Source organism: Pseudorca crassidens, chromosome 2, assembly GCF_039906515.1.
Source record: "Pseudorca crassidens isolate mPseCra1 chromosome 2, mPseCra1.hap1, whole genome shotgun sequence".
NCBI lineage: Eukaryota > Metazoa > Chordata > Mammalia > Artiodactyla > Delphinidae > Pseudorca > Pseudorca crassidens.
The window spans coordinates 85,527,624-85,554,164 of NC_090297.1; the positions used below are offsets into that span (position 1 = coordinate 85,527,624).

Below are 26,541 nucleotides of genomic sequence, written 5' to 3' on the forward strand. Positions count from 1 at the left end.
CCTAAATACAGCCAAGAGGTGGTAAAGCCAGTATATGAATCCAGTTATTTCTCACTCCAAAGCTCTCCTTGCCACTGACCCTTGGTGTGAGGGAAAGAAAAAGCCAGGAATAGGCCAAAAACAGTCTCTTAAAGTTTCACTATTGGGAACCGTGGGAATAATTAAAATGAAGCAGATTGGGGTTGAAGGGGCAGCAATTATCTTTCTTGTAGGTCTTATTTCCACAATTAGAGAATCAGCTCATTGTAGAGAAGAAACCCAAGTATTTTCCAAAAGCTTCCCAAAGCTTCTAAAGAAAGTCTCTACAGTGACAAACACACTGATTAGAGAAGAACAGGCATTGGCTAATTTCTTTTGACTGGTTTAACTATTTGACTTTCCTACTGCTATGGTTAAATAACGCTCAGTTTGGATATGCTTGTAGAATTCAGGCAGTGTAAAAGTACAGATTTAATTTTCTTTCCCTCCATGCCCAAGATAAGCTTAGACTCCCCAAGTTAAATACAAAAGATGGATGTCAATAATAGCCTGTAGCAACTCCTTTTGTTTTACCTGTATTCTATAGGGAGTCTCATTTCCTAAACTGACCGACTAATCAATTCAGAATTAAAATTGTCTAAGCACTTCACCTTGATTTGCTTATTTCTCTGCAATAATTCCATCTATTTAAAACACTAAACTCCTTGAAGATTTGATTTCACTTTCTCTGTAAGAGATCTCCTCAAGGAGGTCAGTGTCCTTGAGGAAAATATATGGGGATTGTTTTCAGATTCTCAGTTGGATTCCCAAATGCTGCACTTTGATTTGCTTATTTATATTCAATGATACCATCTACTTAAGACTACAAACTCCTTGAAGGAATAGATCATCCTTTAATCTGATTTGGACCATAATCATCATAATTCTATGCACATTTGGGTGCCTAATACCTCTTGATAATTAGGAGACAGTGAAAAAAGTGGAAAGGCTACTGAAATATTTTATGTATACTTCTCAGTGAAAGAACTTTTTAAAATGCTGGATGATACCATCAAGTGATATAAGTAAGTACAGAAAGGGGTTAAAAAATGTTTAATATAAAATCCTCATTTGCTGCATTTAAAGCATAAATAAAAACAAAGAGAAAGCCAGAAGTAAATTACACTACTTGTGAAAACAATATTATTAAAATATAAGTGAATACTGAAAAATATTTTAATTAACAAAATAAATCAAATGGAAAAGATTCCCTAAATAGAGCTTTAAAAGTAAGTCTATGTGTGTTTGACTGCCATGACTAATTATGTATCCATGTAATGTGTGTTCAATTTGGGCTTATTTAAATAGCAGAAATGCTCATTAGCTGCAGTATATCTGTGAAGCTTCAGTAAACAGTTTAATGGTTTTTATGTTTAACCAATTTCATAAGTTCCTGTAATTTTAGCTTTAGCAGCTCATTAATGTTACTTTTTGATATCCATCTTATGACTTTTTTTTTCCTTGTCAATCGGCTGTAGGCATACTTCAGTGCAAACTTAAAACATACCGTAGAACTTATTTTAAACAATTTTAGCACATAAGTAGATGCACGATTCAAAAATATAGCTTCTTTATATAGAGTACTGGTTGTATTATCATGCAGTCAAGAACTATCTTTGGTATTGACAAAGGCTATATTCAATAGAATTCATGATGATAATAATGACAAACATTTATCGAGCTCCCCAGGAACATGTGGTTGGTTTTGGATGAGGCAATGTATATGTCATCTCTCTGGATCTTCACAGAATAGGTATTATTTTAATTTTATAGCTGAGGAAACTGAGACTAAGTTACACAGATCACATTCTCAGGATTTGAACCTAACTACAAATCCACCACAGCTGTACCAGCTGGGAATACCTTCAGAGGCATTTGGAGATAAAACACCTAGACCTTAGTAGAGGGCCCTACACCTTGGGATTAGATATAGTCATATGATGGATGAAATTCTAGAGAAAGAACACAAACCTGGGTAAAACTAGAATGAACCATTTATTTTTTAAAGTGGCAGCAATCACAACCTGAACTAAAGCCAGAAGAGGAATCATCAGAGTTTCATGAGATTCAAGATGTTTCTGAGCCATACAGCCAAGAAGTGATCGTTTCAAGAAATGTCAGATACAAGAGAAATGTAAGGTAGGTAACCAGATTTGGGGATCTGGAGTTCAATGAGCAGTAAAAAGATGATATGTGCAGGTAAATGATGAAGGCAAAAGGCAGAATAAAAGGGGTTAAGGAGAAAGGACCTGGCACAGACAGCAAGGCGGTGCATACAGGATGTTCTTCTGGGACTTTAGTAATGATTGCACAGGAAAAAAATACGGCACTAGCTTGCATTGGTTCATTCAATTAGCAAATATTGTCTGCTGTGTACTAAATCCAGCTGTAGGCACTGTAGTAAACCACAGATAAGGGAACTGTCCTTGTGGGATGTACATTTCAGTTGGCAGAAGATAAAAAATAAAAGGTGAACAAGTAAGTGAACTATATGATAGTGAAAATGGCTATGAAGAGAGATATATCAAGGAGAGTGTTATGAGGTGAGGGGGCTGAGAAATGGAAGATCATGGTGGGGATGGAGGGGCACAGAGGGCTCTTTGATGAGATGACATCTGAGCTAAAACAAAGGATAAGAATGAGCCAGCATGTGAAGACCTTGAGGCAGATCATTCCAGGCAGAGGGAACTGTTACAGAGGAGTTAGAATGAGCTGAAGTTGATGCACTTGAAGAGTAGAAGGGAGGCTTTAAGTGCGTGGAAGAAAGCAAGCAAGAGAAGAGGGGAGGGGGCCTAGAGATAGGCAGAGGCCTGATCAAGGAGGGCTTCATAAGCTGTGGGAAGAATTTTATTCTAAATAAAGTAGGAAACCACTGGAGGGTTTGGAACAGGGGAATGAAATGATGTAATTCTTCTTTAAAAAGCTGATTCTGGTAGGATTATAAGGAAGCAAGAGTAAATGCAGGGTGACCAGTGAGGAAGCTACTATTTTCAATGCAAGTGAAATTATCAAGCATCTGACCATTCTCTCAACAGAAGGAAGACTTGCTGGTCTTCATGTAATATTTTATATAAACATTGCTTTCATAGGCTTTTGTCTTTACTGTGAATTTTCTGTAGCAGTATTTAGAATAAAGCAATCATTTCATTCTATTCATCCCAACATTTATCCATCTCTTCATTCATCCATTTAGCCATTCATTCAGTGAACCCTTGAGACTGTGCTGGGTACTTTGGATTAAAATATGAATAAATTACCCTGCAGTCCTACTGTCAACATAATTTAGAGTATATAAGGTGTATAGGTTGAAATAGGAGAAGAGAAGGAGTCAAAAAGGAGATACAAAATTAATTATATGTTTCCCTCTATGTGTGAGGGGAACATATTTTATTGACATGGCCCTTTAGATTTCAGGTACCCACCAACTTTAGAAGAAAATTCAGATACTTTAGCCTAACACTAAAACATTTTGTGAATTAGCAATGATACATTTCTCCACCTTTACTATTTCTTGTTGTGTGCAGTATGATCTAGCCAAAGGAATTACCTCTTGTATGTATCTAGCCCGTCCACTGTGATGAAATGTGCTTTCCCGTCTCTAGTCTCGTAATTCCTGTCCAGTCTTCATCTCTATTACCAATCCCACTGCCTCCATACACACTTCTTTGATGCTTACAACTGGAAGTCATCTCTCCACCCTGTGTGTTATGCTAGCAGTTTATCTATTTCTCCTTGAGTCTACCTAATGGCATTTTGCATTTTTCCCTCTCTATTAGACTGCAAGCTCCCGTAGACAGGGACAATGTATTTTGTGTGTGTGTGTGTGTGTGTGAACCCAGGAGAACCTAACCCAGAATCTTGTAAACTCAATAAATATAGAATGAAAGAATGGGAAATAAGGTCCCACAAGTATGTAGGAGGGCAGATTAGAAGGGTGTTAAAATTAAATTGAAGCATTTTGTTTCAATCCCACCGTCAGGGGAGAATAATTTTAGATTCTAAACTATGAGAGTAATACAATGATACTGGTGATGTGGCAGCTCATTTGGCAGCAGTGTGCAAATACAGGGAAAACACTGGGCCATGTTAAACAAAGTGAATTGTCAATACGCTTTTCAGAGATCTTGGAAAATCATTGGATGTTCACTGAACATAATATGCTTGACACTCTTTCATGCACTTGTATGGAAAAAATCGTTGTGTAAATGAAAGTCCTTTGAAAACATTTGAAAAGCTTCATAATTACAAAATATTATAAGAATGGCTAGCATGGAAAAAAGGTTGGCACTGGATAGCATTAGAACATATAAAACTTAGGTGAGACCTCTGAATGTATGTTCAAGTAAGTGCTGGCTTTCTCCTCCAGCAATGCCAGCACGTTCGGGACACCTAATAAATTACATGTGAATATTACATTTGAATTGGGTAGCTTCCATACTGGGGGGCTATCTATTAAATATGATCCAATGTAATTTTTCTAACTGATGAAATTACAACTTACATGTATGTAGGTCAATATCTAATTTAACCAAAGACTATTTTAAATAGGTATACTGTTATTTTTATTTTGTGATTTGAGCCAAGAATACAAATGCAAAGTAATTAACAAAACTAATCTGTAATACCAAATACATATTACTAAGAACATGAGTATACAATCTACATCATTACTAAATTTATAATTTCACTAAATTTTACATCTTGATTTTACATCTCACAGCAGCAGCTTACTGTAGTTTAACACTTCACAAAAATGTTTGGTTTCAGAATAAACCTTTAGTATATCATAAGCTAACTAGTATTTAAAAGACAAATATAATAGGCTATGGTAAACAAAGCTCTGGACATGTATTACACTCACTCTATGTTGAATAACATTTTCCTACGTTTTAAGATTTCTGTTCTCTGAAACAATTATGTTATTTTGTCCATTTTCTACCTTCTTTCCCCAGCAAAACTTGTTACATGCCACTGCTCTACTTCTTGTATGTAATCTTTGATTTGATGGAAAAGTACTGATTTATCCACTGTCTCCCTGTGAGAATGCATATGATATCAACCACTAGTGAAACCTGGAAAACAAAGATAAGGGAAGGCTCTGAACAGAGCTATTCACTGGGGAAACAAACCTATTCCTATGCAGTTATTAGAGGGAAGTAAAATAATTACAGAAATATCATGTTGTGCTTCAAACGGATGTCTAAGGCAGTTGTAAGTGATGTGATGTTGAGTCCAAGTCACTTTCAACACTGTTATCAGTTTCACCTCCCTCCTCATCACCTTCACCCCTTTAAAATAATTCCAAAGAAAAACTGTGCAAAGATTCCATTATTTTGGATGGTTACTCTGCAGAAATGCCAGTACTTGCTTTAAATCCTACCACTTTATCCTCACTCTGCACAGTGTATTCTGTAATAGAAAGACAATAAATCTTTCAGCCAGAAAAAAATCTGATAATTAGGACAATTTTTAAGAAAATATGTACAGTTTTACTATTGGTTTCCTGAGAATGCTTCTTGCCTAAAATACAGTTAAAAGCCAGATAATGTAGAGGGAGGACTAGAAAAGGATTCATTCTCATCACTGGGCCAACGATACAAAGGATATATCAATCTTTTATTACTCAAGCATTATGAAATGAAACAGTAGCATCAGGAACCAACTGCATTAGTGAAAGGGGGAAGGTACAGAACCATGGATTAAAACTGTCTTGATGCCATGTCCTCCAACGATATTTACCACCTAAAAAGCAGCAATAACAAAAGCTGATTGTTTTCCTCTTCATAATATGGTAGGTGAGATCCTTCTGGATTTCCAAATACCACATGTCCTCTTTCATCATACTTTTAAGAAGTTGTTATCTAAAGTACAAGTTATAACAGCTTTTATTCATTAATTCAATCAATGAATAACCACTGTTCTGGGCACTAGGTTATGACAGTGAAAAGACAGACAAATGATAGATAATGATTCTTAATGTCTCTTTTCAATCAGAATGTTCTTAGTTCTAGTCCTATTTCCAGTTGTTGAATGGATTAGCAAATCCAAATGACACACATCACCATTTCCCTCAGATCTGTTCTGTCTGCTGCATTTGTGAGTTCTGTAGGCACTATGGACATCTGATCAGATTCCCATGCTAGATACTCCATATTCCACCCCTTTATCAGATGACCAAACCCTGACTGTCTACGTAAAAAATATGTCTGGATTCTGAATGTTCTTCTGCAGTTCTATGTCCTTTAATTTAATCTGGGCCTTAATTAGTAGCCACGCAAACTGACAACAAGTCTTTTAACTGGTTTCATCGATACCATTCTGTCTTAATCCCAGGCCACCTTGGAGCAACATGCTTATTCCACACTCCTGATGCTTCCTTCCATGTGGGGAAACAATTATTGGTATAACACTCGTGGTGTCTCTCTGTATCTTACTCACCTCTCTTAGAAAAGCTGAATTCAGTAATTATAATTAGTGGATCTGGAAGAAGAAATTAGGCATGCATGACACACCCTTGTCAAGCCTATAGCTTGGCAGCTGCCCAGTTGAGCACAGGTTGTCTCCCTCCCTGAACACTGAAAATCTTACTGCTGCAGCTTCCGAACAGGGGACCTGCAATTGTTGGATCTTACCTGTGACTGGTGAGTAACTTTGCTTATTTCAGGCATCCAGTACTAGGAAACACACCTGTCTTCTGATATGAACCACCTCAAAGGTGACTTCATGGTTTCTAACTCCCAACTATTTGAAGAATATTACAAATGCTGCAAACCCAAGCAGAGAGATGGAAGATCCATCACCTACCAGAGTTACCTCATTAACATAAAGGTCTCTCCCATATTTAAACCCCCTCATTTTCACCTGGGTGTCTATAGGATAAAATTCAAAACTCCTGGCTTAGCATATAAGTCTCTTAACTCCACATAAATTTGTAGCCAAATTTCCTGCCATCTTGCCCCTACCCACTTCCCACCTTACCTTACCATACGGCATCTGCTCCAGCTAAACAGACTTTCTCACTATTGTCTGGTCACCTGAGGCCATTCATCAGCTTGTACTTTGTGTATGAATATTCCCTCTAACAGAGAAACTCCTACTCAAGCCCTAAAACCCAGTCCAAATATCATCTCAAATTAGCACATTATGCTACAATTTATGTATTTACATGCCTGTTTCTCCCATTAGCCTATGAGTCCCTGGGAGGCAAAGACTCTCTTTTACTCATGCTTGTATTCTTAGTGCCTGGACAGGGCCTATAACATATTTGGATATTATGAAATGTTCATTGCATGAAAAATAATGAGAGAATGAATAGTAAAAATCATAAAATTAAAAGTTCAATTTTAGAAATAAAAATGCAAAATTCAGACCTTCATTTATAAAGATGAGAACATGCATGAAATAAGTAGGCTGATGACAACTTTCTAAAGACATGCTGGTTTTTTTAATATAGCTTTTAAAAATGACTGTAAAATGACTACTTAATCTAACAGTATGGTGTTGAGCAAGTTGCATAATCTCCCCGTGGCTCCCTCCCTTCCACCCCCATTCCACCTGGAAACTCCTACACATCACTCAGCCTTCAATTTACAACCCACTTCCTCTAGGAAGTTTCTCTGAACCTTCAGACTATGTTTTGCGCTTCCCTAGGACTCTAAACTTCTCCCGGCACAATTTATTAAACTGCATTCCTGGAGGCAAAGTTTGCATACACCTTTTCCACACTTTATCCCCAGAATACAGCCCAGGGCCTGGAATAGCAGGCCATCAGAAGTCATTAGCTAAACAAATAAATCTGTGAAATTAGGAGTCTAGAATACATTATCTCTTAAATCCCTTCCAGCACGTTTGGAAACGTATGTAAGGAAAACTTCTACGCAAGTTACTGTATTGTAACATATCCATAAGTTACATTGGACTGACAACTTTATTTTTCAGTTCTTTCTCATCCATTCTTAGTTGTATCAATCATTAGTGAGGTCCTGCCTCTAACATTTGTGCCATTAGTTAAAAAGTTCTCTGATCTATCAATAAAGTGCAGTATTCCTTAACCTGTTCTTTGAAACTATATTGTAAACATTTCTGTTTATAAAAATGCATGCAACAGGGATAATCTAACCAATTATGACACATTTTCAACTTGGTACTCCACTCCTTCCCCTTCCTCTTTATTTTTGGTAAGGCAGAAGAGGAATGATGAAAGCTGAAGGCCACAAAGAGTGGACAATTGTTCAAAGAAAAGTTTGCTGAATCTCTAAGTGCCATGAATGGCTTCTGAAGGACATACTTTATTGTTTGAAAAATGAAACATATTGGTTAAAATAAAAAGGGGTTATTAAAATGCCTCAGTGTTCCCACTTCCATTAGAGAAGTAGCATATAAGTAACATTTTAATAAGGAAAGAAACAAATCAAACATACTGATGCCATGTCTTTTCAAGCACAAGTAACTATTATTATTGGGCACTTGACTCATCTAGTGCTCAGTTTAAAACACCTTTTCTAGGTTTTTCCCAACACCTAAAATAATTGAGGAAAAAATGGGCCCATTTGAAAAATTCCTAAATATCTGCACTGTCACAGTCTCATGCACACCATTTCTTGCCTACATAGCAATTTCTAGCTCTGGCTTAGGCCAGAACAAGGCAAACTAACCCATGGCCTGCATCTTTTCTCAGGTAGGAGGCAAGTGAATCAAACTACACTTGAAGCTAGTACTGGCAGAACATTTTATTTACCCCATGAGGTTTTGAAATAATTTTCTGAGGGAACTGGTAAGCAATTTTAAAGCCTCTCCACCACCGTCCCCCTCCCCCCCAAAAAAACATCTCACTCCCTTATGGAACTAATTGCAACTAATGCTATGAAGGAAGTTGCTTTCTGAGGGTTTCCTTAAATCTTCAGAAAGAACTGGGCTTCATGTTTCCTTGTCTCTAGTAAGATAAGCAGGAAGAAAATGTAGGCACTGGGTGAAGTGTATAAACTCCTTTCCTAGAAGAAAAGCCATGCATTCCCTGCTATGCCCAGAGAATTCAGTCACCTTATGATTTGCTCTCCTGAGCAGTGCTGTGCAGCATTATCCTGAGTCAGTTTTACACATCATTCATCCTATCTTTCCTTCCAAAAAACAAAGGTTTTTAATCTTAGTTATCTCATACCATAATTTTCAAATGCTTAAGAGCTCAAGCTTAGCATCCTCTAAAGTGCTTCTCTTTCCATTTTAAGATAAAAGTGAGCAAACAAACCAAAAATTTGGCCCAGTTTTACCATGTTTAAGAGGAAAAAACAAAGATATTAAAAATATCCTCTGCTCTTTATATACATGATTTATGAAAACACAAAATGGAGTTTTCTAACTACTAACAATTAGTTGAAAGAAAATTCCTCTCAATGGTATGAAAATCATCAGAATTGATAATAACACATTTTTAAAACATATGATACAGTTACAAGCTGTGTAATCTTTTTTCTGTAAATAAAAATAACCAAATGTAGGAAATATCTTCTCATTTAAAAAATCATAAATTGTAAGAGCATCTGCTTCACTTATTTTATAAAGACATGTGGACGAAGCCTGCAGGTCCCCAAATGAAGTCCTAATTTTCAAATGCTTTTATTCCTAGACAACATTCATAATGTCATAAGGGTATAATATAACTCAATTTAATTATTAAAATATGATTTTGTTACACAAGCATAATATCCAAAATGTTAAGAGATGCTCACTATGTGCTAGACATATATCTAAGTGCTTTACATATATTATTAATTTATTTATTCTTAAAATAACTCTAGAAGGTAGATGCTATAATCTTCCCTCTTAAAAGATCGAGACCACAAGACCACAAAGTATGAAGAGACTAAGGGAGCCAGATTTCCAGCGGGGCAGCCTGGCTCCAGAGCCCCTGCTCTAAGCTACTCTACCAGAGGGACTCTAATTAGTGTCCTATTTATTGGATTATAAAGAGTGCAACAATTTATGCCAAAACAGGGGAAAACATCAATAGTAATAGAAAAACAGAACTACTTGTCTAACATTTGTGCTTTCTAAGAAAAGTAAACCAAACTGACCCCACAACAGGAAAAAATAACAACTAGGTGTAATAAAATTAATATCTTAACATGAATCAAGTCAAATCAAATGCACAAATATATATTGTGCATCTATTATGGGTACAATAATATGTTGGCCACTATTGGGACTACAACTTACTATAAAGGTACAGTCTATGCCTTTTTGGGGTTTACAATCTAATTGGAAGATAAATTATAATAGATTCTGGAAGATGAAAACACATAGCTCTTTTCACAGTGGACACTTCAAAAGAATGAGAGGATGACGTGGTGTAGTGCATGAAAGAGGCACAGAGGTCATGGCTAAAGTGCCTTCCTTCAGTTGTCTGAAAGCATAGTCAAAGACACATAAAACTGTGTCAACTAGGAATGTGAGGACAAGGCGACTGTTATCACCTCCACTGGAAAAATGAAACTGTGAGTTCAGTGAAAATGGTAATGCATTCTCCTTATCAATTCCAAACCAACAATGAAGATATGCACGCTTTCACAACTGGCAGTTTGGTTCAAAGCAGAAAGAGAAGGGAATAAAATAAGGAAAAAGTTTCTCAAACTTGACATTGTCCAAACAAACAAAAAAAGGGAAAATTCAATTCCATAAACACTGACATTGGTGTTTAATAGAAGAGGAGACTTCCTATATTATGAAATACATACTTTTAAAATAAATAAATAAATGTTTTAAAATTTCCAGTGAAGGGCAACATTTGTGGAGTGGAAATGCCAGTTAAAGGTAGCTTGTGCTTAATTTACTGACAGCCTTTAAAATCAGTCTTCAATACTAAAATCCAAATTTGAGGTGATTTGGAATCTTACATAGTTAGAGAAAATGGATGAGAATTTTGAAAATGTGGAACTACTCTCAGTTTTTCATAGGAAAGATATTAAATAAGGCTAAGACTTTATCATACCAATCAAATTAGAAATTGGACACCACACTGCCTTTAGAATTTGGACAGTAGTTAATGAAGGATTCGATTAAATTGTGCTCCTCATAAGCACACATATATTCCATGCACAGGGATGTGGAATACAGTCTTCTGTTCTTATTTCCCACTTACTACTACAATCCCAAAAAAAGAGAAATAAAATAGAATTAAATAAAATAATGATGATTACTTATAATTGTTACAAGCCTTAGGAACAATGAAATAATTAGCAACTGTAATCCAAGGATATTATACAAATTTGTTTTATAAATTTGACGTACTTATCTTTTCTTTAAGCTATTGAGGCACTAACTATTTTTCTGACATGAAATATTTATTACAGATATATTGGGTGCTTAATACTAAATAAAATTATTTTATATTCTCCTTTGCGAAACACACAAATTAAGGGACTTGCAAAAGTGATGCAGTATATCAGAAAAAAGTGAGATTAAAAATTTAATTTTCTGCAAATTCCCAACTTAGTTTACCTTTACAAATACCTATTATTGATATAATTGAGACACTACAATTTCATTTCACTACTATTTTCATTTAAAATATTATTGTAATCAGACAATGCTGAGGGTATAAATTATCACTGTACTTTATATGTACTCTGTCAAGTTTATTTCATTCCTTGAATTCTTCAGCATATATTTACATAATGCATTCACCAAGGACTTTCTAAATTAACCGATTTGGAATCCACCCTGTATTAGATACTGGGAGGAACAGTTCAAGAGGGAACAGTGGAACGTAAAGTCAGGCACGTAGTATACATAAAATCATTTCCTGAAGTTCTCAAGTACTAAGGCGTAGGCGTTTCATCCTATTGTGTAGGTAAAATTGTTGAATTTAATGAAAAGTAAAACTGGAATTAGATATCTGAATCTGGGACACCATTTTTGGACTTTAGTGATAGGAGAACTATGGTGTGATAGCGAACTTGAGAAGAAATCTGCCTTAAGGAAACCTGATGAGGTGATCCTTCCTTACTCTGGGCGTATCTCTCTAAATGTATTCTTAACTTGATAAAACAACTATTTGTTTGCAGGTCTGCCTCCAACACCAGTTTGTGAGGTTTTTAAGTATAAGGAAAGCATCATTCATCTTTGTACTCTCCAGAATACAATTTGGTACCTGGCATTCTCTAGAAACTCACTAAATCATTGTTACATGCATGGGCATAAATATATGATGAAATGTCTTCTGAGACACAGAGAGTGGAGAAAGAGACTGCAGAGTCATTTTACACAGAAGTGCAATAGTGCCTACTGTAATCTAGCTATTACTTGGCACACAGAAGTTGTTCATTAAATATTTCTTACAGGAATTAATGCATGTGTGTATAAATGAATGAATGAATGAATCAGGTCAGTGAAGGAATAAATATATTAAGAAGAGAAATGGGCAAAGTCTGAACTTTGGAAATCTAGAGGAAGAAAAGCAGTCAGTGACAGTAGGAAAGGAATAATTAAAAGAAAAAGCAAGAAAATGGAGTGTTGGACTTCCCTGGTGGCACAGTGGTTAAGAATCCGCCTGCCAATGCAGGGGACACGGGTTCGAGCCCTGTTCCGCGAAGATCCCACATGCCATGGAGCAACTAAGCCTGCGAGCCACAACCACCGAGCCCGTGTGCTGCAACTACTGAAGCTCGTGCGCCTAGAGCCCATGCTCCGCAACAAGAGAAGCCACTGCAATGAGAAGCCCGAGCACCGCAATGAAGAGTAGCCCCCGCTCACCGCAACTAGAGAAAGACCATTTGCAGCAACAAAGACCCAACACAGCCAAAAATGAATAAATAAAATACATAATCTTTTTTAAAAAAAAGAAAATGGAGTGTCATAAACAATAATAATGTGCTACAGTTTCATTTCCAAAGCACGTTCCCATTATATTTTAATTCTGACAACAGTCCTGAGAGGTAGGAAGAGTATATATTATTATCATTGTTTTTTTATAGAGGAAGAAAGCTGAGCCTCAGAAAGGTTAAGTGACTCGGAAGAGAGTTTTTCAAACAGAAAGAAATATTTAACACTGTCAAATGCAGAAAATAGAATATGGACTGAAAAGATGTCACTGAGTTTGGCATGAAGTTCACTGGAGCCTGTGCAAAGTGAGGTTGGGAAGGACAGAAGAAGAAGGGTAGAAAAGCAGGTTGATGTTTAAGGAAAGAGATTATAAGTAAATATATTAAAATATATCATACCACATATGTAATAATCACAAAGGTACCACACATAAATTACATCACACGGGTATCAAGATGGGATAAAATTCAGGGTAGGAGAGGGAGACATGAATATCTTTTCTTCTTAGCCAAATGGACAAATTGCTTCCTATAAACTGATTTTCACTATAACTGATACATGTGCACATGAAAGTTTTCTTTGAAATTATTATTTTAAGATTTTAAATACCATTTAGATAAGACCTTCTTGATCAACTTCTAACAAATAATGATTCTCTCTATTTTTTAAATGCTTTCCATTCAAAAAACAATATTGAATATATTTAGAAAGCAGTAGAGGCATGAATGCTATTTAATATTCCAACTCTTCCAGCTCCCCTCTAACTTGAAAGTAGCTCTTATTAATGTCAATATTGAAGGGCCCTCGTAAAGCAAGTAATTCTATTTGAGGAAAAATTTCCCAAGCAGTTTGTTTTTCAAGTCAGCAGGAGGGGGGAAGAAAGGAAAGTGAAGAACCATTTTTCCTTGATTTCTCTAATGTATAAGGGGTAACACATGTAGAGCACTGGAAGAAACAAACACAAGTAAATTTTGGAATAAAATACACAAATAAATTCTTAAATGACATCGCCAAATAAGTACAAATAAATCAAATTCTCTTTTCTTCTACTTCATATTTTAAATACTAAGTTAAATCTTTCACACACACAGGAACATAAGCTTTGGAAAGCTGTTTTCTATGATTTTTCTAAGTCACATCTACTTTAAGTTTGCTTAGGAAAAGATATATTTTTCTTAATATTAGAGTTGTCAGTTGTGGAACATAAATTTAGATGGTAAAATAAATTATTTTTGATAGGCAAATAATCAACAGAATTGCAAGTTAAATATGATACAACTTTTTACTCAATTTTTGGTCATATGCAGAGCAGTAAGAACAGTATGGTTTTTGTAGATAATAGAATGCAATTTATACGTTGTTCTTTTTTTCCTTGCTGAACTCATCAACAAATAGCAAACCACACTGTGACTATGTCTACATATCACATAAACGTCTAGATGAAAAGTGACAAATTCAGGCCATCATCCAGCTATTCAAAAACATTTATCTTGATGACATTAAACATCTGGATGTTTCCAAATACCAAGATGTTTGATGTCCTGCAGATAAAATATCTTGATGAGTGGTTAAAATTTTCACTTATCTGTTGCAGAAATATGCACATTTCCAAGTATATATCTCTTTCTATTTCAGACACAAAATGTAATTTTAGCATAGATATAGTAGAAAGTTATAGGAATTGTCAGGTTTACATTTTTTCTTTTTTTGGTTACTGTTTTTCTTAATGAATCTCTGACAGAGAGAAACTTTCTTTTATTTTCCTTTTAGTTAATAAAATAGTTAATTGTCATTTTGACAGCGTGTAGTAAAAGGTAAAAGATTTGCAAAATGAAGGCATGGGGAGGTACCTAAGCTTTATATACAATGGTCCACAGAAACACTGTGTGTGGGGAAAACTTAACACAAAATAGTCTTAGTTGGTTGACTTATTATTCATTTGGAATGCTATATAAAACATTTCCTTTTCTCATTGTCTTTTTTTTAAGCATTTTGTTCTTTCTTAGCATGTCCATTTATGCCATTTAAATGAAATGACAGGAGTTCAAACTTCCTAATTTGATAATTTTGATGTCTCTAGTGATGATTTGGCATGAAGATAGTAGTCAACATGAATTCTATTTTTGACTATTCATTAGATCCTAATTTGCTTGAATCACTGAAGATTGGCTCTTACAACTTACCTGTCACATTTTCTTACTCTAGGTCTAATTGAAGAAAAAGCTATTCTTATAGAGGAAACAAGGCAAAAATTATTACAAAGTAGAACATGTATTTTGATTATAAGCTTAAAAGAAAGGTTAATGTTCTTTTCAATTCCCACTACTTTAAAAATAATTCTCTGTAAACATTAAATACCATTTCTACATCTTATAAATCAAGATTTCTTGCATTCCATACTAGAAGAAGGAAATGAATGTTCAAGTGAAAAACAATTCCCTGAAAGCTGGAAACCATTATGGCAGTAAAATAACAGACAATTCATAACACATTTCAGCTCCCAAACACTCTACCTTTAGGATCACTCAGAACTGAGCCAAAGGCACTGATGACCACATCGGCTTTCAGATGGACTATCTGATCTTCATCTTCATTCCAGTTTCCGGTTTCATCTTGCTCTGTCCGAACAAACTGCACAGCAACAATTCTCCCGCCTTTTACGATAACCTTCCGTGGGGACAGGAAAGGCAAAAATTCACATTTTTCTTCCTTCGCAAGCTCCATCTAAAATGAAACAGAATATAGAAAAACTCGAAAATGTTTCTTCTTTATTTAATATTTGATTTTTAATTCAATTATACATGCTAAAGCTTATAATGTTTAAATAAACATGAAGTTTTTTCTTTCACTAAAGCTGAGATTCAGTTATCAGCTATTCACATTTTATAAATCACTGACTCAGGAGAGTCTTAGACTGAAGTTGTCATGTGGAATTTTATAGATCATGGCATGACAAGATGCTTCTCAAGTTTTAGGTTGTGCATGCCCTACGGTTGGTGATGTGTGACGTTTCTCACTATAGTAGCCTGGTCTCCTTATGCTTTCATTTCCGTAGGTTAAGTTCTCTTTTTAATTCTGCATTATATGAAAATAAATTCTTATTATTATTACCAGACTGTATATACCTAAGCTGGAAAAAAGTCAATAAAGTGGGTGAGCCAGTCTCTGGAAGTAAGTGATTAGAATGGTAGGTAGGAAAATAGATTAGAGGAATTCTGTAGAACCAAGAAATAAATAAGATTTATTTTTACTTTTCGTGTAAAAATATACACGAAAATTTCAGGAAACAAGCATGCTCCTCTTGACAAATTCCCAGTTACTCCACATATTTCACATAATTTATTGTGCCATAAAATTAGGCACCCTAGTTTTTGTTTGTTTTCGTGCCCATAAAGGGATTTCTATTAAGACAGAATGTTGATGTTTATTTATTCCACTTACTGTTTTGGAGGAAATACAGGCATTTGTTAATGTGATCCTAACCAGTCTGTTGAGTAGTCTTTTCCAAAAGATATAAAAACATCCCACTAAAGAGGCTGAGAGGGTGTTGAGTCTTATTCTTTCCCTACCCCATGGAAGACAGGTAGATTCTCAGTTGACAAGTGAGGCTGAGATAGTTGTGTGTGTAAGGCTTCAAACCAGGAATTATCTGGGCTACATCAAGATGAAAAAACTGAGACATAGAGTAACTTGCTCAACGTTGTTCTGAAGCCATGGACCCATCTCTCAGCGCTCTATCCGTAACTAGCGGTTCCAAACTTTACAGTGCATCAGAATCACCTTAGAGGGCTTGTTAAAACACTGCATAGGCCCACCCCCAAGGTTCCTAGTTCTATAGGACTGGATGAGTCCTGAGGATGTGCATTTCTAACAAATTCCTAGGTGCTGCTTTGCTGCTGGTCCAGAAGTGACATTTTGTGAACTACTGTCATTGTAGATTATAGCTGTCTCTGAACTCAACAGATCTATACCATGTATTCTCCATGAGACTAATATTGCCCATAAGGAAGCAAAATTGATTCTTGGGGAAGAAAAATTCTTAGATAACATAAAGCATAGAGCCATAGCTTATAAACAGATATATAGAATATCTAGTATAGTAAAATAACAGTGTGGGGGTAATTAGAAAAAAAATCTAAAATGACTCCTTCAAGGGCTGATAATTTTTTTTTTAATTTGAGAAATGCAATATATTACCAAATATTGGCATGAAGCTATTTCAATCTACATCTTACTTAGGATATTTTTTGAATACTGGTTTTAATGGCTTAAAAATTGGACTACCTAAGCTATTATCACACAATATTTTACTTTGCATTATAAAATTAAGAGGTTAGCAATAGCAAAAGTACTACATAAGTGGGTAGTGTGGGTAGTAAGTATACAGAACAGTGGATCTCAAACTGCTCATGGTTTAGAAGGAAAACAGAAGTAAGTGGAACTGAATCAGTTTTGAAACCCACTTCCACTGCTTATTTGGGATAGTTGCTGAATCTCTTTGACCTTCAAGTTCCTTATATATGAAAAGGGGATAACAATACCTAACTAATTGGTATGTGGTGTTGTTTAAGGCAATTCAGAAATGTAAAACACCTAAAGCAGAACTTAACATGTAGAAGGTGAAAATAAATGCAATTTATTTGTAGATGTCTTTTTCTGAATTCACTTTTTCCCCAAATCATTCTTCAATCTATTTAGTATCACTTGGCAATAGGATTATGACTCCAATAGAACGGTAGCCCAACAACAAAGGTAAAAAAAGGAAAGGCCCAAGAAACTTGGACTACTCTTTAAATTTCTACAAAATAAAAATGTGCGATGTCTGGAAAGCAAAATATTCCTTAAATACCTCAAATTAAAAAATAAATAAAATATACCATGATATGTTTTCTGTATCACTTTTGTCCCATTTGCATAATGCAGTGCCTTACAGCTCAATATAAACCAGTTATTGTGTTTCAAAAATGTCAAGTGATGCTAAATTTTAATGATAATGCCAAACTTGACTGGATAACAATGCCAAATGTTTATGGTTTGAATAAATCAATACACGATGCGTATTTATAATAGTACTCCTCTCTGTGGAGGGCAGAAATAAAACCCTGAACTTGGCTGTACACATATTGAGAGCATGTCTCAGACTGATTTAGGGCCTGTTTTGTCCCATTCTACTCTTCTTAACTATGAATACTTAGACAGTATATATTATTAGATGTAGATAATCTCACATACTTTTTGCCAAATCTGGCATTTAATTTAGAAACAAAAACTGAACACTGCAAACAAATCAAAACTTTAAAGAATTTAAAATAAGGTTACCAAATGATTTATGCTTGAACATGCTTTAGTAGTACTCTTACCATGGCTTTTGACTAAAACCTATATTCTAAAACCTACGTAGAGTTATGAACATGAAGAAACCATATGTTAATGTATCCTTAGCTCATATCATAATTTTCCATATATGCCAGGGTTGATACCAAATATTTAGTATTCATGACAGCTATCTGACAGTGCACGGAAGTCAGCAGGTATATACATTGGCCCCCAAAAACACTATTCTAAAATTCTGCTTTTTTTTGTCGGTACGCGGACCTCTAACTGTTGTGGCCTCTCCCGTTGCGGAGCACAGGCTCCGGACGCGCAGGCTCAGCGGCCATGGCTCGCGGGCCCGGCCGCTCCGTGGCATGTGGGATCCTCCCGGACCGGGGCACGAACGCCGTGTTCCCTGCATCGGCAGGAGGACTCTCAACCACTGCGCCACCAGGGAAGCCCTAAAATTCTGCTTTTGAAACTTGCAATGTTATTTACTTTCTCAAACATTTAAGATTAGACTATTGGGCAGCAGACACAAATCACACTCCTTCCTGCTATTTTGCTATTAGGTACCTAGATTTTTCATTTTACATAAAAGAGGGGAAAAAAACTTTTAAAGGAAAGATAGAAAGACATGACAAACATATGTAATTATTTGGAAAGTATTGATATTATATTGAAAAAAGAACTGAGATAATAAGATATATCTTAGTCAATAGGGGAATATTAGGAAAATGAGAATTGAAAGTGAAGCCATATGCTAAGTGAAATATCCTTTGCATTATTTGTGGACAACAGAGGAATTTATTTTCACTGTTTAAGAAATCTGTCTGACAAGACAAAAATAATAATAATAAATACTTATATAGCAGCTATCCTTTAAGTGCTTTATACATAACTCATTTTAATTTTCACACAGGAGATGTGACACCTATATATTAGTTATTTTTTAAGTATTTCTTCAAACCAAGTTTTTCTCCCTGTTGTGGCTCAAAAAGCCAATAACACCCTGGATATCATCATGATTTACAGATTTATCAACCGACCTCTGGCACTCTGCTGCTTGCTGGCCTCACAACCAACACTTTGTGGGAAGAAGTATTATTTCCTTCCTACAGAAGAGAAACTGAGGATCAGAGAAACCAAAGGTATATTAAGAGATGGCAAAGCTTAGCTAAAATCCTGATACGGCTAGAACAAAATCCTGTGGTATTCAGTTTTATTCAAAGGCAGAAATTGTGGTATATTTGAAATAATGAGACTTTGTATGGTTCCAATTGTTGACTCTCAAAACAAGGCGAATTAGAACAGGAAAGGATCTAGCTAAAGGCAAATTAAAGATAAGGAGTTGGCTGGATAAAGGCTGCCTTCAGTGGGAAGAGGAAATCCAAGCTTCCTAGTCTAAGTAAGTTTAGAGGTACTATATAATCATGAAATACAGGAACCAAGTGATGGACTTATGAACCCAATATTGTAAATTAGTTAATGGAGACTCCATGAATCCAGAGGAAGGATAAGTTTAGAACAAAGAAGTACTACTTCATAAAGCAAATAGTAGAAACATAAAACATATCATCTCAAGATATAAAGGTGGAAAATTAAAATAGAATTTAAATACATGTATTTGTTAGACAGTAAACTTCAAAAAAAACTCTTTAAGTACAGAAAGAATACCTTACTAACTTTCTATCCCCAGTGTTCAGGAGTGACATTCAAATATTTAACAAATGATGAGCACAAACAAATGAACATTCAGACAGATGCCTGGCAAATCAGGATATACTCCAGCTGATATGCCACATGGAAGGTTATCAAGTGAATTTCAGCCATATCAGTATCTATCAAAATAACTGGCACACAGTAGACACTGAATAACATTTTGTTTACCAAAATGAATGACTAATATGAAAACCCAGAGGACATTCAAGCTAACAAAAGGAAAATCAATTAGTAGTATGTGGAGTCAACAGCTACTAAACATCCATACCAAAGCAAGGAACACAGAGCATGCAAAAGACATGCTACCTGACCAGAGCATCCTATGTTGTGAGTTTGAAATCAGAAAGCAAATGGTACTTCTCCTCCGTTGTCAGTTACACTGCCATATGAAAATGATGGACCAAAGTGACCAGTGGTCTAACCTCATGCTGTGGGTCTTAATATTTTATTGTTCAAATTAATCAGTCTTCTGGGCTAAGTAGTTCACAGATGTCAGTGTTAGTGCCTTTTAATACCTAATGTTTGTTAATGATCATTAATAATCAGCAGCTCAGAGTTTGGTATATGGACACTCCTGTTCATGGCACACATATTTATTTACTTGTTTGATGGAGCCTGTTCTCATGAGGAACAAGTGGTACATCAAGCAAACATACAAATATCTCTTGTCTTTTTCTCCACCAATAATTACTCAAGGGAATAAAAGACAAAAGTATCTATAAGGTTCCATTTTTGAGGTTCAGTAAATCAAATTGTTACTTTCTTTTCATACTGTATGAGGAAAGTGAAAAAAAACACTTCTTAGCTTTGATTTTTACCTCCATATTCAGGGATAATATGTGGTTGATGCAGAGTGAAATAAAAATAGAGTGCTATAACATGCAATAATGATCATCATTTTAATGATTAACTTTATGTAATATGATGATTTGGTCTGATTAATATTACAGGCATCATACTGTGGAAATTATGAAACAACTTAATTTACTATAATTAAAAGCATGATATCAACTCATTTTTAGATTGCATATAGGCAAAGTAAGCATAGGTTATAAATCATAATTAGCAGAATTCAAAACTAGCATACATTAAACTCTAGCTGCCAAAGTTTGAGAAACGATATGAAGAAACTATATTCTTTGTAAAGATTATCCTCTAATAGCTAGACATTTAACAATTTATCAATTCTGTATGAACATGAGGACCTCAGAGATGGTATTTCAAATCAAAACTGTCTGGTAGTCTGCTTTGGCCAGTGATAATCCTGGACAATATTATCTTTTATTTCATCGCTGTTAAATTTATTCATACTACATAATGAGTCCAATTAGTTTATAAATTTACCATATATTTATTAAGTACTTATTATGTACAAAAATGGTGCTAGGTGCTGCAGTTAATAAAATAATCCCTACTTTCAAAAATCTCATAGAGGCAGACAAATCTGCAATTATATTGTGTGATAACATATAAACACCTTCTGTTCTAATGACAGATAAAAGGGCATTTTACACAGCAGTTGTGCAGGTCAAGAAAGGTCAGCCTGGAAAAGATACAGCATAAACTAATCTTGAAGGATGAGTAGGAATTAGTTACTGAGAAATCCTGGTATGGAATAGATTATCTTCCTTTGGTAAGGGAAGATGTAGGATGGTAAGAAAATTAATCTCAAGAAAGAAAGAAAAGTGACCTGGTTAAATCCCCTTGTAAACATGCTAATGGAAAACAAACTACCAGCATTTGCAAGTGGGAGAGACCTTATCTGCGTAAAGCTTTTGGCAAGATATACCTGCTAGTCTAGGATTGCTATGGTAAACAAAACCTGGGAAATATGGATTTATACAGCAAGGTTCTCTCTAAAGAGTCAAATAAACTATGTAACTATCTGAGTATAAACTGGAGTTGCTTTATAGTTAAAACAGCTTCTTTTTGTGTAAGTGATGGAGCTACAAACGTTACTTAGAGACCCTACATTATTCTGAACAAAAGCACACCCTGATGCAGCAGGATGGGACCTGGAGAACTGTACTAGCGGTCTTGCACCTCCTCTTGTTTACCCCACACTTCATGTTTACTTATATCCTTGAAATTATTTATAAAGTTCGATGCAAGTTATATCTCTAATTCATGTGAGTTTGATTTCACAATCCAATCTTCTGATTATTTTGGTTACCAAGGAGACGAAGGACGATAAAGTCAGTAAACTCTGACAATCCACTCTTGATCTCATCTTTAATTTACTAAATACTTCCTAATGTATTTTGTACTTTTCGGTTTATACAGACTCACAGTCTGTGGTGGAATGCAGAGAAATTTTGATATGCTTACCACTCTCTGGAACCTACAAGCTAATTCTTCAATTATTCTTTTCTTGGGCGAAAGAGTTTGCTGAAACCACAAGTTGAGTTTCCTTCTTTTAGTACCTCCTATGGTGTTACAAGCATTTGGCTTCTTTTAATTTTAAGTTTTTAAAATGGAAGAATCTTGAACAGAAGGAAACATTTCTTCACATGAGAGTTGTACTACACATTTGATATAGTTGCCCCTTAACTATATTGTGTCGTGATTGAGCTGCACAAACCAGAAATGCAATGCCTACATAATTTACAGGCTTAAAATGCCTTTGCACAGGTATCATAAAATACATCTTTTCTAACAGGAAGAGGGTATTTTTAAACATTACTCACTTATGATTGACAACATTTTCTTAAATCTGACTATAGCTCTTCTTGTTCCTCATCTTAGATTTTGCTACAGTCAAGCATTCCTGGCTAATGTTGGAGTATCTCACACAATTACCTTCTGCGTAACTTTGGTGCCTTTGCAGTACCTTCTTCCATCTTGAAATGCCTCTTCATATAAATTCTGTACAAATCAGGATCCTCTGTTTTATGCAACTCACTAATCCTCTCTGATTCTACAACTTTTTATTCATTTTTCCATTGGTTTCATACATTGATGGGTTGAATTTCTTTTTTTCCTTTTTTTTAAAAAAAATTCTCAGCTATTTTTTAAGAGACTGAAGACCAGGAACAATTAACATTTTTCAATCTACTTTTAATACTAGGTTGATATTGTAATATAATACATTAAAAAAATTAAATTAAAATATAAATAATTAAATAAAAATAACTACTTATTTAAAAGCTATCAGAAGTAATTTTGAGGTATATGTATATACATAAATATAAATTATATACTTTGAACATTTCATATTCATTTAAAGTCTTCCTATAAGGTTTTCAATGTCCCTAAAATATTTTATTCAATGTGCTTCATTGATCTGTTGTCTTGGATCAAGCACTATTCTATACTTTCAGTCAGACCCAAGTTGAATGAGCCAATCCATTTGAAGGAGACTGCACTTTAATTTGTGGGATGAGTATAAAGTAATAACTACCCTATGCGGTAAGTGCTCTAATATAGGAAGCATAAAGAGCTATAAGGTCTCACAGGAGGGAGAGGCTAATTAGAATGGGATTAAGGAAGCCTTCAAAGAGAAAATGACATTTAGAGCAGACCTTGAAGGATGAGCTCACCTCTTAAGAGAAAAAAAATCACTTTAAAAAGAATGACAATTTTTTTTTGGTTTTTGCATTAATCCATGCGTGGTTTTCATTTTTTTGTATCTTTTAAATTGTGTGCATGTTGAACATGTGTTTAAAAAATCATACAAATTAATTTTTAATATTTTCAATTTATATAAAAGAAAAGAAGATATTGGAAAGCTGAGATGAATATTATTAATGAGAGAGGCACTTCTAAATTTCACATAAAAGTTAAGAGTAATAGCAACATAAAGTTTAATAGAGTAATAACAAAATATCTTTATTTAATAAGATTTGATAGTGACTTGATACCAGTTTAAAATGTTCACTGTTAATGAATCTGTGTGTATATATATATTTTTCATATATACAGTATATATATGTACATTGGAAAGTTGGTAAAAAAAGGTACATCGTTTTTAGCTCTACAGATATTCCTAAGTCAACACAATGCAGCCACCCCCTTGGGATTTTTGAAAATAATTAAGCATTTAGAATATATAATCTTGAATGGGCACAGGATTTGTTGGCTCCTGGCCTATTTACAGTCCTTTTTTTCCACTCACCATCTGAATTATCACATGTAGTGCAGAATTCTGACAACCACACCTGTCAGCTTCTTTGATACCCATGTCTTGAGTGCAGCAGATTTTACCTCACCAACTGACTGAGGAAACATTAATTGCAACTCGTTTCAAGTGCAATATTTATAGATATTGCTAAAATTTTCAGTACAGAGTTGCTCTCATTCCATGGAGAGATAAAGCCTTCCTGTCCAGATTCCATATCATTCACAGATCTTTCTCTAAATGTTCAAAATACAGAACTTGGGGAAATAGAAGAAACTCTGAGAAGCATAGTTATAACACTTATTTTACAGATGGGCACATCAGACTAGAATATATAACCTAGAACCAAGTACTTCAACTTTTAGTTAATTCCTTTTTGACTGTTCCATTCTACCTCTCATACTACACTGAAATTTCAGGCTTTTCAAAATGTAAACACATACAGATCCTTGGAATGTCATTCCCACATCATCATAAATTATTAAAGGCATACTTAATATCTTAGTACCAAGGGAGTCATTAACTACCATTAATTAACTTTGTGTTCCTGGGGACAATTGTGTGTGTGTGTTTGTTTGCAGGTACCTTCATATCTCCAACCATGCTAACAGGTCTTTGATCACCTTCCGTGGAGAACGTCAACCGAAATGATGTGCAGGTGACAAATATTGAAGAGCTGCTTACTAAGTAAAATTAAATTTGCCAGCTTATAAAGTTTATTTTCTAAAAATAGTCCCACGGTCATATCTCTCATAACTAAAAACCTAGAAAACATTAGCTACTGGTAGGAAAATGCATGTTTAGCTAGCCGTATTTAGATGATGAAAGTATCTACGGATGTAGCTTTAACATGATCATTTGACACTAAAAATATCTGAGGGGAGACCTACGGATCATGCCACATGAATGATCTATTATGGGGAATGCTGTGTGGTACCAGAAGGATTCAATTAAAAGGTACATTTTTTCACACCAAGATGTGTTATTTCAGAGTTGTAGTAACAGTTGAAGAAATTTTTGACTAACAGACCAGTCAATCTGGTTCTGTTATTTTATTATTAAAAATAATAAAGTAGCATTACCAAAATAGTTGACCTTCTGAATAGCTAAAATACATAGAAACAGGCATTATCAAAGTTAAATCAGTTATCATTTTGGCAAATAAACAGGGGGGAAGCCAAGGGGTGCTAGGGAGTAAAATAGAGAGCCCATTTAAAATATAGCAAAATTAAAGACCTGTCATGTTTTGCTGCCATTGGGAAATTGACTATGTGAACAATAGATTCTTGGTATGTTCTCTGTGTGTGGGACTATGCTATTAAAATAATTTTGTATCATATTGTTCTCAGTAATAATTAATAAGAACTACAAAGTCCTTCCCTAACCTTATCCTTTAAATTTATCAACTCAAGAGGGTCTATTGAGTCCTGACCTTCATGCCTCCTTCTAGGGATTCCCAACTGCCTAAAGCATTCTTGCAGTTCTATCTGATCTGTCAACAACTTTTAATACCAGCATTTTTGGGGATTCTGTTATCCTGTGAAATTCAATCTCACCTATTTAAGCTTGCAGAAAGTTCTGGAGGGAATTATTAACAGATTTTCCCTCATCTTCTTAGAGGACAGTGCTGAATGATTGGCTGGTTTCCCTAAGGACCCATGGCTGAGCAGTGCTAGTTTGTCAGTAGCATCCTATTTAGCATGTGTGTGAGGCCACAAGGGAGACTGAAAGACATTTGGAATCAGAATTACATCAATATGCTGATGATGCCTCCATATCTTCATTTCATCAAACCTTATATCCTGTAGCATTAATGCTTTCTTAACTAAGATGGAAAGTGCCCCCAAACAGCACACTGCTTATGGCTCTAATTAGACAGCTGGAAACTACATTGATGATACACTAGAGCAGTGGATCAGCAGCCTCAGCATCACCAGTGAACTTGTTAAAAATGCAAATTCTCAGGCCCATCCCACAGCTACTAAATCAGAAATTGGGACTAGGGCCCAGCAAGTTGTGTTGAACAAGCCCTCCAGGCGATTTTGATGCACACTGAAGTAAGAAAACCACTGCATTAGAGAAATGGGATGCGCTTGTCACTGCAGAATCTATTAGTAGTGCCTCCTAACTTAGTAGATTAAAACATTTCTGGATCTAATTATATGGTTCTTTGTTACTAACCATGTAACAATTCCTTGTTAAGTCTAACTGGCCTATGTAATAATTCATATTTGCCACTAAATGATGGGAAAACTTTATATTTTTCTGTATTTGTCTCCCCCTTCAAAAATCATTTGAGAATTAGACCACAGCTTTGGATATATACATGCTGGCATGCCTGACAGAGAGGCCTTTTACCAACAGACAAAATATGTTATTTCCAAATTCCATCAAAGAGCCAAAGCCCAATAAACAATATACATATTTGAGAAAAACTTTATCAATCTTCATTGACTTCAAAGAAACCAGTGTGATTGCAGTTTGTGTGTACTGGGGGTAAAAAGCATAGGAGGAATAGAAGAAATACCAAGAAATTGGGTTTGATATTAAATTCT

The 26,541-nt window shown here is 35.1% G+C and overlaps 1 protein-coding gene across 1 annotated transcript in view; it reads right to left on the reverse strand.

Moving 5' to 3' along the window:
• The window catches only part of DPYD (dihydropyrimidine dehydrogenase), an 806,187-nt gene that overhangs the window by 427,819 nt on the left and 351,827 nt on the right, over positions 1-26,541 (reverse strand). The window contains exon 11 of the mRNA XM_067726990.1: positions 15,348-15,558. Within this exon, the coding sequence (XP_067583091.1) occupies positions 15,348-15,558 (211 nt within the window). The remainder of the gene's footprint in view (positions 1-15,347; positions 15,559-26,541) is intronic.